The sequence below is a fragment of the Cygnus atratus genome, chromosome 5 (assembly GCF_013377495.2).
Source record: "Cygnus atratus isolate AKBS03 ecotype Queensland, Australia chromosome 5, CAtr_DNAZoo_HiC_assembly, whole genome shotgun sequence".
Lineage (NCBI taxonomy): Eukaryota > Metazoa > Chordata > Aves > Anseriformes > Anatidae > Cygnus > Cygnus atratus.
In genome coordinates, this window is record NC_066366.1 from 11,347,258 (window position 1) to 11,361,721 (window position 14,464).

The window sequence follows — 14,464 nt, forward strand, 5'->3', positions numbered from 1 at the left end:
CTTCTTGTCACCAGGCGCCACTGGGAAGAGCCTGGCTCTGCCTTGCTTGCACTTTCCCTTCAGGCATCTACAGACATGGATAGGATAATGGAATGATGTGTAAGAATTATTTTTTTTTTCTGTAATGAGTTCAAATTCTGGCATTTTGCCTGTAGAATAGATTAAAAGAGTTGCATTAATCAGAATAAAGAGATAACATGCATTAATTGACTGGCTGCCTCTTCATGCAGCGTTGGGGAGCTCGCAGTAAGATCTTATACACAGAATTACCTGGTAAGAGTTATTTCAGTACAACTCTTCATGCATTTCGTTAGGTAAGCCAGTAGTTACAATTCAACCTGACAGGAGTACAGCATCACATCCAGAAAGTATACAACTATAAAATGATGGACTTTGCCTTGTGACCACACTCAAACCAAGCCGTTGACAAGGTGTTTGTACAAGAAGTACAACTATAAGCAGGGCACGCAAAGCAGATTAGTGCTTTCCTTAGCATAGTGCATAGCTATGCTGTTGAAGAAAAAACTTATCTGTGGAGAAGATAAGAATGCGTGTTGACCTAGAGTTCAGGCAGCAGAAGCACTGCAATTTAGGCACTCTTGACTCATTTACCAACTTCCCTATAATCCCGGTTTATCGTTCCCTGGACTGGGTTAAACCGCCAAGGCACACCACACGCAATCTTTAACCCCCATGACGATGCTCCGACTAACTCTTCGGCTCAACCAGCGCAGATAAGGCTGGATATTCACGGTGGGACACTGACGTGTGGCAGCAGGGGCTTGGAGCTGGCAAACACACGCAGAACCCCCTCAGGAGAACTACCGTGTGCAGACTTTCAGGGCGAGGCGTCGGGGAACCCGCCTGTTAACTGGGCACTGGTGCCAACCCCGACGCTTTTCTAGTTAAAAAACAGACGTGGTGGGGGCAGCCAGCGCCGGCAGGAGCCGACAGGACGGCTGGCTGCGGGGGACAGCCTTCGGGGGCAGGAGGCGGCCCCACGATCGCTGTCCCAGCTGAGGGGAGCTGAGGGGAGCTGAGGGGAGGCCCCGCCCCGCCCCGCGCGCCACGGCCGTTGGGGAGCGCCGCGCGCTCATCCCCCCCCCCCCGGCTCCCGCCTCGCCGCCGCCCCGCGCGCCCCGGTTCCCGCGCCGCCAGCCCGCCAACCCCCAGCCTAGCCGCGGCGGGAGGGAGGAGGGAAGGAGGGCGCGCGCCGATTGGCCGGGCGGGCCGCGGTGCCGCGCGCCCATTGGCTGGCCCGCCCCGCCCTGCTCCGGCGGCTTCAGCGCCTTCGATTCAAATCGGCGGCGGTGCCGCCGCGGGTGGGTGCCGGCCCCTGGTGCTCCGCGCAGCGGCGCTCCTGGCGCGGGGCTGAGCGCGGGCGCGGCGCCCGGTGTTTAAAGCGGCTCCCGCGAGGCCCCGCCCGCCGGCGGCGGCCAATGGGCGGGGCGGGGCCGGGCCGTTGGGCGGCGGGCGCGGGCCGGGCCCAGAGGCGGGAGGCGCCGGTGGGTCGCGGAGGGGGGGCGCCGCCGCCGCCGCCTCACGGCCCTCTCCTCCCTCCCTCCCTCCTTCCCTCCCTCCCTCCCGCCCCGCAGGCCGGAGCGTGGTCCCCCCGCGAGGATGCAGGCGGCCCGCGGCGCCGAGCCGGGCGCCGACGACAAGGTACGGGGCTGGGGGCGGCGGGGTGAGCGCGGGCAGGGCTCGGCCGGCCCCCGGGGGCTGCCCGCCCCGGGGCTGAGGGAGGCCGGGAGCCCCGGGGCTCGTCGCCTCACCGCGCTCCGCTCCCGTGGCGCAGGAGAACCGGCCCGCCGAGCCGCGCGGGGCCGTGCCGGGCACCCCGCTGAAGCAAGCGGCCGCCTCGCCGTCCGTGCTGGCGGAGATGCAGCCCGGCTGTCAGCCCCTGGCCACACCCCCGAAGCCCAAGGAAAGCCTGCCCGCGGACCCCTGGACGCCGACCTCCAACCTTAAGATGCTGATCAGCGCCGCCAGCCCCGAGATCCGCAGCAGGGAGCAGAGGAAGGAGCTGTCAGACGCCACGGGTGAGGTCCTGCAGCCCAAACACTGCTCGCAGGTATGCTCTGAAGGTCTCCTCTCTACCTCTTTTTCTTTTCTTTTTTTAAAAAAAAAAAAACTTAGCTGAAGGCTGTTTAATCAGTATTAAAACTTCCAAGCTAACATACGGCAACTTTTCCGTTCCAGCTCTGATTTTGTAGCGTTTACAAATGTAACTGACAACATCACATTGTTACACACAACTGGGAAAATTCTTCCACAGCTGTTGAGGACCAAGGGGGAACGTTGAGCTTTGACTGCGCCCACAACAAGGCTGTTAAATGTATATATTTACGCATTTGTTGTAAAAATGTTTCAAGTTCTCTTATTTCTGCGTAGGAGCACTTATCGGGAGATGAATATGAAAAATCGCAACCAAGTCGCAAGGAGAAAAGCCTAGGATTACTGTGTCATAAATTCTTAGCTCGATATCCTGATTACCCCAGCACTGCAGAGAATACTTATATTTGCCTTGACGAAGTAGCTGAAGAGCTTAGTAAGTTGCTGTATATGCCATTATACGTCCTTGTGCAAATGTGCCAATAAACCACCCTTCTGTGTTCAGTACATTTTAGCTCCATAAAACTATAAATGCTTTCTGTATGCTCTCATGTTTACCTAAATGCAGCTTTAAAGTCTTCGTTCTTACCACGGTTCTTTTAAGAAGCTAAAGTTTGCTCAGTGAACTGAATTAAGAAACTCTGAATGATGTTTGAGATTAAACGTCTACATTACTACAGATACTGCAAATAACCAGTTGCATTTTTTTGAACCTAGAAACGATGGCTAAGATTCGTGGCTGATTGTTTTTCTGTCAGGAGCTAGCATTTCTGAGGCTGAGCCCACGGTTTCCTGTCCAATCATAACATCAAAGCAAGAAACTACTTTCTGCTATCTTGTATCGCACCAATGATCTATTGAGAGTCCAAGTTGCTAGCAGCTGAAGCTTTTTTTCTGTAAGAGCTATGAGAATACAGTATTCTGCAGATTGGATGAACTGCAAATTCTATCGATACATTTTTGTACAAAATATCATCTGTTAGAAAACACCTACTCAAAAATGATGATTGAATAGACAACAGAGAAAAGGCTAGTATGTTAATAGAATAGCATTGAAAGCAAGTTACAAAACAGCTGTTTACCGTGCGTTTCCAAGAGTAATTAACAAGGCAATCTAAAATTGATGCAGTGAATAATTAAAAATGCTTTTTTTTAAAGCTGTATTGAGACCCATCTAATGGCGTTACTCGTAATAGTAAGTTTTAGTTCTTAGTCTATACTGTAGACCAAGAATAACTTGGTCTACAGTATAAGACATACAAGAACAACTTGGTCTGGAAGAGCAAGTCCTTGCCATGTCTGAAGCAAGAATTGTTTTCTTGCCCGCAAGATCTGTAAGAGTTATTTTCAGTAAAGTTGGTACTTAGGAATTGGTGAAAATGTGTTAGAATTATATTAAGAGGGGGAAGTATGGGAAACTGTTCCTTTTTCTGTGCAAGCCACGTATCAGGTAAATGAATGAAAAAAGTATTTTACGTAGTAAAGATACCATGTTGATCTTCCTTTTTTTTCTTTATTTTAGATGTTGAACGTAGACGAATATATGATATCGTGAACGTGCTAGAGAGCCTACACATGGTGAGACGCCTTGCCAAAAACAGATATGCTTGGCATGGGCGACATAATCTCACCAAAACCTTGCAGACCTTGAAAAAAGTTGGAGAAGAGAACAAATACACACAACAAATTCAGATGATCAAGAAAAGAGAGTATGAGCATGAATTTGATTTAGATGGTGAAAGAAATGAAGAAATGGCGAGGTCTTCTGTCTCAAATGAGCATTCAGAAATGTGTTTTGTCGAGCTCCCAGGAATGGAATTTCGTGCCGGTAATATTTCTCTACAATGCCAAGAAGAATAAATATAAATATATTATAAATATCTATGCCCATGGAAAAAACACTTATTGGTCTTTTTTTTTCTAAAATGCTACTGCCTGAAAAGCACCATCTGTTCGTGGTTGGAGGAAGTGCTCTACCTTCTTCTAGTTGTCCTATTCAATTCTTACACATGTATTTTACTTCTAGGGGGCAAGAACAAGGAGGGGACTACAGGTGAAACTAACAAACATACTCAACATATAATCAAACTGCAGGATGTTATAGAAGCCAAAAGTATACATGACACCATTATTTATTTTTTTTTTAAATTTAGGTTTGATTCATGGAAGAAATGCTCACTAACGATTGTTAAATATGTTATACAATCTACAGTTAAACATCTTTGAGAGTACAGGTCAGATGATAGGAAAGGTATACCAAGGGAGACACCACACTCTTTGCTGTGTAGTTAGACGTGGTATCCACCTAATTACCTGATTCTTGCCACGTAGAGACTCAATTCTGGAGTCCGTGTTGGCCCTGCCTAGTTGCCGTATTGTTTGTTCTCAGCATTGTTACTGACAAATTTCTTCAGTGTTTTTAAGTGTTTGTAGGTGCCACATCACTTAATGCTTTAATCCTTTTTTCCTGTCTGCTGCAGCATCAGTAAATAGCAGGAAAGACAAGTCTTTACGAGTGATGAGTCAGAAATTTGTGATGCTGTTTCTTGTATCAACTCCTCAAATAGTAAGCCTTGAAGTTGCTGCTAAAATCTTGATTGGAGAAGATCAGTTAGAAGACTTAGATAAAAGCAAGTTTAAAAGTAAGTAAAATGCTGCTGTTCCTGTTTGGTTTTTGATCATGCTTTAAATAGAAACACCCAGTGTAAGCTAAATGAGCTATATCTAGTACAAGATTATGTAGTATAAAACGTTATCATCTTCTTCCTGCCATTTGTATTTGAACTTCCAAAAACCCAATAAGCTCCGTGCACAGCTTTTATTAGGGATCCACCTGTACATTGTCATTCATACACACCATGTAAGAGAAGTCCATAGAATCCTTTCATGGTGAAGTAATGTCTGCTTATTGGTAACTATTTCTCAAGTCTCAAGCAATCTGTGACAGATATTGGCATCATTTCAGCAAACATGTCTTAGCATCATGCAAATCCACGTTCTGGTCATATAACTTACTCGATGGAAATCTAAAGAAATGCTTTAAAAGTCTTGTTAATAGCTTAAATGTATGAGGAAGCGAAACCCCATGTTGTAACTGCCAATTATTTCTTCATTCTTTTACCCTGCTTTCAGTTCCCTGCACGTTTCCTCCTCTTGCTCTCCATTCAAATGTAAAGGTACTTCTAGGTCCAGGCCGGTATATCTATATTAATTGAAAATGTGCCTGCTCTTGAGGCATTAAGAATTAATTTCACATTTCATTGAAAATTACACCCTTCCTTGCTTCTCAGACAATTATTTTTTTTGGTGAAACTATGCAACAGACTGATCCTCGCTGGTTTCAGTTCATAATTTCCTTTCCATTGCATCTTGGCAAAACAGTGTGTGTGGGTAGGGTTGTTTGTTAGTTTTCATTTTTTTTCTTCTTCCTCCATAACATCTATGTCTCACTAAAAGCATTTTCATGGTGTGCCATCCATGTGTTAATACTTACGGTATCACATATTTTACCATCTTCTTGGTTAAGAAGCACAGTCTGAAGTTCTGTGACTTGCTAGACTTTAAATTTTCAGTAGCAGAAGCTTTGGATTAAGCACCCTCACTGTGTGGTTAAAGAATTCACTTGTAGTTTTACTGCTGCCTAAAACTTTTTCATAATGGTTCAACCTGAACACAGTTAAAAAACATGCACAATGTTCATCCTGTTGGAGTTCAGTGTGTCTCTTCTCCATACTTTCCACGTTCTTCCTGGCATCTGTACACCTACCTTAGAAGTTGCTTGTTTTCACTATAGAATTTGTGTAGGTTTGGCCTGTGTACAGAGCCTAACTTGTTTTGAAAATGTTTTTCTACATTTAGCATACTATCCTTACCGTTATATAGATTTATAGATCTGTATGTCATTCCACTATACATTTAAATTTTATGATATGATACGTTATTTCATAGTACAAATGCCTGTTCCACAAAATCTTTCTCTCAAAGAAATTAAGAAGGTTTTTCCTTTCAGCTGCTAACAGGACATCATCAGATTTTTAATCTGATCTATGGTAACTAGTAAGAATTGCTACAGCTTACATTTTTCTTTTATTTCAGCCAAAATTAGAAGACTTTATGACATAGCAAATGTTCTCAGTAGCCTTGAGCTTATCAAGAAAGTTCACGTTACAGAGGAGAGAGGTAGAAAACCAGCATTCAAATGGACGGGACCCGAGGTCTTGCCAAGTATTCAGGGTAGGTTACGTGTCATTTTCTTTTGTTCTGCTGATTGTGCTTCCTTCTTCATTTTGAATATCTTTTACCGAAAGACAGAGTAAACTAGGCAGAAAGTCTTTGACAGTCACATTGTACTTGGTCCTCAACGACATAGCACACTAGTATTTCTTGGAATGTCCAATATATTTCCACATAGTACATACTCTTATATTGTGACTCTTGCATTTCCATTTTTGCTGCTGCTAGTATTTCAGTATTTATAAGCCAGGTCCAAATAATTGCTTTTCATTACTGGCTCTGCATATGATACATACTTACTCTTCTGTTTCTTCTGCTTTTTAGACACAAAACTTGAAGCAACTTCTGCGACCTACATTCCACATACTTCAGAATGCATCACTTCCAGAGAACAGTGTTCAAAAAATCTTTTTCCTTCAAGCGTCAAGCAGAACTTCACTCGGCATCCATCCCTAATAAAGTTAGTTAAAAATATAGAAAATGATAGAAGGAAGATCCAATCTGCTCCAGCCAGTCCAGTTAAAATAAGCACAAGTATGTAGCTGAAAACTATATTTTTTTTTCTATGTATGTTTTTGAATTGGATGTAGAGTTTTGCATTAAATATCCAGGCTTGCCATCCTCTCATAGGAGATGTGGATGCGTGAGTGTGCCTGCTTACAACGAAAACATGTTTGAAAAAGTCAGAAATAGACAAGATGGCAGAAATACATATTGCCCGTAAAACTGATACGTTAGAATACTGATAGTGAAAACAAATCTAAAATAAACCATGTTCAGTGAATAAGCTCTGCGATTAGTAGAACTCTTTCTAGTTTTAATGGATGAAATACTGTCACAGCCTGTGCTGTGCTGTTGCAGTTGCAACGTAAATATTACTGGTTACGAACTTTGTGTAGTATAGTCTATTCTCCGGACGTTTTATCTTTCTCTGTGAACTGCTTCTAGTCGTGGCTTATTGCAGAAGCTACATTTTGTATCTTGCTATCTAAGCAGTTCTGTCTTCCATAAAATTGCCGGAAAATTACCTATCCATGTTTGTGTTCTTGTTAGGAGGGGAAAAAAAAAAGCTGAGCTTTTAATTTTTTTTGGTATGTTACCATCCAATTGATCAAATCAAGTCTGGGTTGGAGTTTATAGATAGCATGGAGCTTTAGTGTCTTCTCATTAAACGTGTATGCCACATTAAATAATGCAGTCTCAAGGTAGAAAACTTACATGTTTGATACGTCATTCGTTTTCTTTCCCCCCGTGCAGCAGGTACTGATCAAAATCTATCAGCTTACACAAGTAAAATGTCTCAGCTTGCAGCGATCGCTCAACATCAGCTGAAAGGACCATCAAAGTAAGTTTGCACAAGTGTTATATTGACATTGACCATTAAGTTTAAACTATGCTTCTTTTGAGTCAGGATATAGTCTGCAAAAACCAATAAGCCCTGATAGTGCAGGCTATTTTTTCACTTACTATTTTCTGTTCAGTTGGTTGAGACACACAAGTTCATGTTAAGCCTTAGTATTACAGAAAAACATTAGGGCATTTCTGCATGAAGGTATTAAAATACGTGTTTGGGGATTTTTGTTTGTTTCGTTTGTGTTGTGTTTTTTTTTTTTAAGGAAAGCAAAAGAGATGAAAATGAAATTGCCAAGATCTACTTTGGAAAATAATCTGTCCTCACCTGAGGTAGCCCCCAAGCCCGAAACTCACACTGCAGCACCCTCTCAGAAGTCAGTTCTCACTCAGCCACTAGGTGTCTTACCTCCGAGCCACAGTTCGGTGTCACCAGTAATACTACCTCAGACTCATTCGGGTGTTTCATATGCAATATATCTGCATCCTTCCCAAGCCCACACTGTGACAACATACAGCCCAAGTTTCATGTTGCAGCCTCTACCACGTGCTAATGTGACAGGAATTAAAAGTATTAATTCAAAAGTCTTAAATGAAATAACCACTGAGGAAGGGGACAATCACATAGCTGCAGATGATCCACGAAAGTCCTTGACAGCTAAAGAAAGACCAGATATACAATCTGAATCTTCATCACAGAGGTGCCTTAAAAGATCACAGGCATTACAAGAGAATAATTCGATTAAAAAGTATAGAAGTGATGAGGAAAGCCTTGATACTTCTGTGGTAAGTTATTTTTTTTAACCTGTTCTATAGCCTAAAGATGGTGCCACCTTCTCATTTCAAAGTGATTTAGGAGCCTGCCCGATGTCCAATTTGTAAATTAATCGTAAAGAAGCCAGACGAGGGAGTAACCTTATAAATACATAATCCTTTAGCTGACTACAGAAGCATTTGTGCTATAGATTTGCATAACTCTTGCAGTATAAATATTTTGTGCTGGAATTTCAGAATACCTGTTCCTTTACCTTTGAGGAATAATTTTGGAGGGCGTGCAAACAGTTAAAAGACTGTTACAATTGTCTGCTGTTTCTGAGAAGGTGTCAAAGTGTACAGATATCTTCAGAAAACTCCAAAAACATTGTTTCAAGACTTACCTATTATACAGTGATTCTGGGGTAGTTCAGGTTACTCATCTTTGTAGAAGGGCTGACATTCATTCTTGGCTTTGAAGGTGTTGGGAGGGAAAGTGGACACACAAGAGTTGCTGGACAGGTAACATCCCCCACATCCTGACACCTTCTAAATATTTCTATCCAGTGTCGTACTTGGTTAATGTTTTAGACATAATGATACAGTACAGGAAGAGAATAAGAGGTTCAGAGAGACTTGATGTGGCTGTAGAAACTAGGTCTGGATCATTTTCCACTCCTCAGTTGCTGAATGTTTTAGGGTCTGTAAATTATCAGTCTGCTTTAAATTGTGCTTGTCAAAACAGCTGTGAAATGTTACCAGACTGGTGTGGCTGTGTGGCATCAACTATCCGCCAGCTGTGAAGGAACAAGAGGGGATAACATGGAACTATTTCTCTTATTGACTACAAGTTTTTACAGCACAAACTTTCTTTTCTAACTTATGAAATGTATGAATGTTGTCATAGACTTGTAATTAAGAATGTCAAGTCCTTCCCAATGTCTACCCTTGTTTTCATATATACTTCCTTTTAAAAGGGAGAGTCCGTTAAAAATGAAAGACCACCTTCCCGTGGCTCACAAATGAATCACGAAATGGACAATTTCCAGGAAGAGAAACAGAACAAATCTGAAACATTAGACCTAAGCGTGGCAAGTTGCTCTGACCAATGTAAAAGAGCAGATACTCCAGAAGATGACAACAGAACCAAACCTAAACAAGACATTCCTGTGGCATTTGCCATTCCTGCTCATGAGGTAAGCTTTGTCAGACACCGTAACAAATATTGTCATTACCTAGAAAAATTCCACTTGGAACAATTTGCAAAAGAAACAGAACTGTAATGGACTACATCTATATAGATTGCCTTGAGTTGGATTATCTTTAGTGTGCTTTAAGAAAAAAACAATGTAGGACCGTTCTATTTCTGAGTTAAGTACACAAATAAGAAGTAGTAAAATGAGTTTCAGGCTTTGATTGGGATGAAGTTAACTAAGCCTAAGCAGACAGAGGCAATACTAAGATATTATACCTTCCTAGACGGTTGTTTGTGTACCGTTTGTTTCAAATACTTTCATTTACAGTGGAATCGATATAAAATTTTGTGTTCTGCACTTAAGACTTCCTGCTACAGAGAACTTGAATATCAAGAACGGTTCTGTTGACGAAAACAGAACTTGTAAATGCAAAAGGATTGCGTAACAATGTCATAAGAAAAACACAATCCTAGAATGACATGACATGATGACTACAGAGTCCAGGTGTTTCTTCTGTCCAAAAGAAGTATTCCACATAAGGATTTCTTTTGTCAAGTCTAATTGTACTGTGTGGACTGACAGTTCCTCTCCCAGGATATCATCTGGGAATTGAGCCAGTTGAGTTCTGTGGACTAGAACAGTCTTGTTTGTGTGGCTGAGGCTAGCTTCAGACAGAAGCTAGTACAGGCATGGAATATAGGATCCTGGTCATATGGAGGATAAAGAATAAGGCAGTGGCAAAGGGAATACAACTCGGTAGAAATACTTCCTTGTTTGTTGCGTCTTTGGGGTAAAGGTGTGTTGTTGTTTTCTTTTTCAGACCTTTTTTCCATCTGGCTACCTTATTCCTCTTACTCAGTGCACCCACCATGGCAACAAGGCGAGCCTTTCTAATAAAGAGAAAACTGGGATATGTTCATTACAGCACAGTTCCTTCAGCTCACCCCCTGCTGGTGAGTACTAAACAAGATAGGTACACAGTTGTCTGGTTCGAAGGACCGCGAGCCAGATTCGTCTTACTCAGGTCAAGAAAACACAGTGCAAGAGTCTCAGTTTTTAATTCCTTCAACACTTGATTTTTCTGTTTCAGGTGTCATTCCAGTGACTGCATCTGAATTGAAAGCAGTTAACATTCCTGCTTTTCATATAACATCCTTGAATATAATGCTGTCACCAACTTCTATAGCTGCTGCTGCACCTGTACTAAGCAACTCCTGTCTCAATTCAAGCAACACCAGTTCTGCCCAAACTCCAAATTCTTCAGTTCTGAACTTTACGCTGCAACATGTAGGACTAATACCTGCTGGTATGCAAGTTCCTGCAAATCCTGTTCTTCAGCATATACCACTCTCTCCAAAAGCAGAAAATAGTAATCACAGCTCAGAAAACATGAACTTACAAGAAGAAAAGGTAAGTAAAACATTACAACTTCTTTGACCGTGTACCCAGTGGGAAATAATAGTGCAGTAATTCCATTCAGCAGGTAAATTTTTTAAACCAATATTTTTTCAATCTTGATTTATAAATCAGTAGTGACCACAAAAAGCAGTGAAGGCTAGCATAAGTACAATATAACTTGAGAGGTTAGAAAGGAAGAACACGTATCCTAATTGTTGAGGATGTGGAGCCAGCTGGAGGATGACAAGATATAAAGAGACAACTGTCTTAGAAGATTTTGGATGAACCTGAGATAACATATCCTTAAAGTAACAAACAGAAAATTTGTTACTTTATCTTTCCTTGTCAATACTTTCCTAATTTACTCTCAACTTCTTATACTTAATGGTACCCTTTTTCCACAAGATTTTAACAGAATCTTATTTCCCATGAAGTTTTCTCTGTGTAATATATATAATACAGTATTGGCTGAGGTCTGTTTGTACTAAAAATAGGAGATAGATTTGAGAAACAAGTTTATCTCTATTTAATCCATTTTATATAGATATACATATTTCAAGGAAAATAAGTAGTTTTATTTCTCTCTGTAAAGAGTTCTTAGACTTTTTAAATTTCAGGAATCTATTTGCTAACATCCTGCAGAAACCTAAAACTATAACTCACTTTTTTTTCTTAAATGAAAGTAAACTTTCTTCTCTTTAGCCTAGCGTTCCAAAGGAACCAGAAGAGCCCCAGACAACGACAGACATGTTTTTCCGCACACCAGGAGGGCCAAACACAGTATCTTCACTGTCTGCAAATTCAGACGGTACTGATAGAACCTCTCAAGGAACCCTATATATTCCTCAACGAAAACTTGAAGTGTCAGAAGACTAGTTTGGGGATATCAAATTGCTGACTGTGTTAACAGGCATAATTACTGGTAACACACTGCACACACAATGAATTGTCTGATGGACAAAGTGTGTTTTAGGCATGTATTGGCAAGACTGCAATACTGGAATAGCCTTAATGCTTTAGAATTCAAACTGGCTCTTAATGAGAAAGTTACTGTCTAATATTTTTTCCAAAAGGCTTACCTAAAGTATTATAGCAACAATGTTATGTATCTAGTGTTTTCTGTGTTGCTTTTCTGCTATGCAAAGTAACTGAAATTGCCTTTGTACAGAAAGGTACAGTCTCAGTCAGTACATATTTTGCACAAAGAAAATACTGTGAGTGTGTACATATTGTTTTAACAAAAAGGCCATAGTTAAAATTTCTTTTGCTCCTATGTTCAATAATGCTCTTTTGTAAAGTTAGTAAAAAAAAAATCTTAATCAAGTTTTATATAAGTTAAGAATTATTTATACTGTATTGTAAAATCAATTTGTTCAGATTCAACTTACATCAAACTGTCAAATTTTGACAGTTGTTTTGTTTAATAAAATTAAATTACTGGAGTTGAGTAATACTGTACTGGACTCCTTTTTTGGTTTTGGTCAGATAGGGGTGTGTGTATTCTGAAGAAAGGCAAAATGGTATTTCTTTAAAAAGATGCATGTAAGTACCTCAGTCTCCCTTTTTGAACTCTCACTGGAGTTTTGAACTCTCATTAGAGATTCCTAATAACAAAAAGGAAAATGCTTATGATATTTGGGATTAAAAGTACCTAGAACATTCTGTAAAGTGCAGTTGAGGTGTTAGGGTAGTGAGACGTTACGTGGTTTGAGCCTCATGCTAACAGCCAATTTCAGTAAGACTAGATAATGAACATGTTACCTTGCCTCTATTCTGTTCTTAGAATTTGAGCCTGGTGCTTGCTGTGCTACATGCAGCAAATAGGCTTGAAGCCTGTCTGCTATCAAGAGAACCTAAGATTAAGTTCCTTCAGTATTTGCCCAAAGGTTTGGTGTTTATCTGAAACTGCTTGTGACAGAAATCACACAGACAGTTACTGTAGCACTAGCTAATCAGTATTGCAGTGTGAAGTCTGGCTTCTAGAAGGAGGGAGTTCCACCTCTCTTGAACATCCGCAAGCCACTCCTGGTACAGAAGAAAGGTGGTAGAATAAACTGTAGCGTGAAAAGAAGAAAAAGTTTGAACCCCAGAAAAGCCATTCACAATTATAGAGATGAGCTAAATTATTTCAAGTTCAGTAATATTCTACCTTCTCTTGCCCCCAAAATAACAAGTGACAAAGCAGAAACTATCTGGTGCTGCAAATACTTGAACAGAAAAAAAAAGTTACTAGTTTCATACAAAATTACATAATTCAAGGACTTGTCTCCCTAAATTCCTTCATTTGTTAGAACTAACTTTTTTTTCCCGATAGAGAATTCTTAAGGCAGAACTTTGGTTAGACCTTCACTACCTTTACCTTCAGTCCACCTTAAGTTTTAAACACTGCTATTGCTTACCCTAGTAGCGGATCAATGTATAACACTATCTTATTAATCTTTCATAAAAGCCTGCCACAGCAGAAACTGTAATACTTCTGCTCCATGAAGTGTTTACCTTGTCCTTAGCCCTCCTTAGCCCTAATCTGCCTGGATCAGCTGTGAAGCAGGAGCTGTAGTAACGCTATGCGCGTGTAGTACGTGTATGGCATTTTTTTCCTTTACTGTGCTGTATGGGGACATAGTGAACATTTTAACTTAAACCATCAACAAGGAAGGGAAGAGAAGCCTCACAGAACAGAGGTCTTGCCTCAGCCAAGAGGCAGCACAGTTCGTTTCCACTTTCTAGCTGAGATCAATGTCAGCTTCTGAGTGTTGCTTCTCCCCACTGCAATTTTAAACAGTTTAAGTTAAGCCACGTGCATTTAAATACATACGGTGGAGTCTCTTCAACACTGAAGGACGAAAGGTGAAGCCTCGCATTCATCTTAGATAACAAGGAATAAATTAAATTAAATTTAAGCAAAGTCCAGTGTATGTGCCTTCCCCTGTGAAACGTGCCTGTCTGCCCAAATTAGGGCAGGAGAAAGGCTGTCTAAACTACTACAGTAAAGCCCAAAATTCAGGATTGGACTGGCAATGAAATACAGTTAAAACAGCTAACAGTAAAACTGACTGGCTTGCTTTTTAATCGCATGAAGTTATTTTATCCTACAAAATACATCTGATAGGATAACTATGGAAATACTCCTACGTAAGGGGGAGAGAAGAATACAAGCTGGAAAACTGAGCAATTCTCACTGCAGCAGCGAATAGAGTTCTTTTTCTTCTCCAGCATGATCACTGATCAGACCACTCTTCCACACACCAAATTCTATCAATGTAATTGTAGAAGTATAAAAGGTGAAGGTTTATAGAAACTTGCATTACTTGAAAGTACAGAATTTTTGGCTTTGGAAAGCACAGCTGTCAGAACAAGAAACTGCAGTAATTAGGGTTGAAAAAAGGTCTTGTCACAAACAGTGCCCTATTATGAAAAGGTGG

General features: G+C 41.2%; 1 protein-coding gene across 1 annotated transcript; it reads left to right on the plus strand.

The window, feature by feature from the left end:
- The first annotated feature begins 1,620 nt into the window (after positions 1 to 1,620).
- Positions 1,621 to 12,346, plus strand: E2F8 (E2F transcription factor 8). The gene is made up of 13 exons (XM_035550442.1): positions 1,621 to 1,662; positions 1,796 to 2,071; positions 2,392 to 2,548; positions 3,635 to 3,940; positions 4,593 to 4,754; positions 6,208 to 6,345; positions 6,670 to 6,879; positions 7,603 to 7,690; positions 7,962 to 8,481; positions 9,426 to 9,644; positions 10,465 to 10,597; positions 10,735 to 11,054; positions 11,745 to 12,346. The coding sequence occupies exons 1-13, from the start codon at positions 1,621 to 1,623 to the stop codon at positions 11,916 to 11,918; spliced, it is 2,745 nt and encodes a 914-aa protein (XP_035406335.1). The 3' UTR covers positions 11,919 to 12,346.
- Positions 12,347 to 14,464: the final 2,118 nt, after the last annotated feature.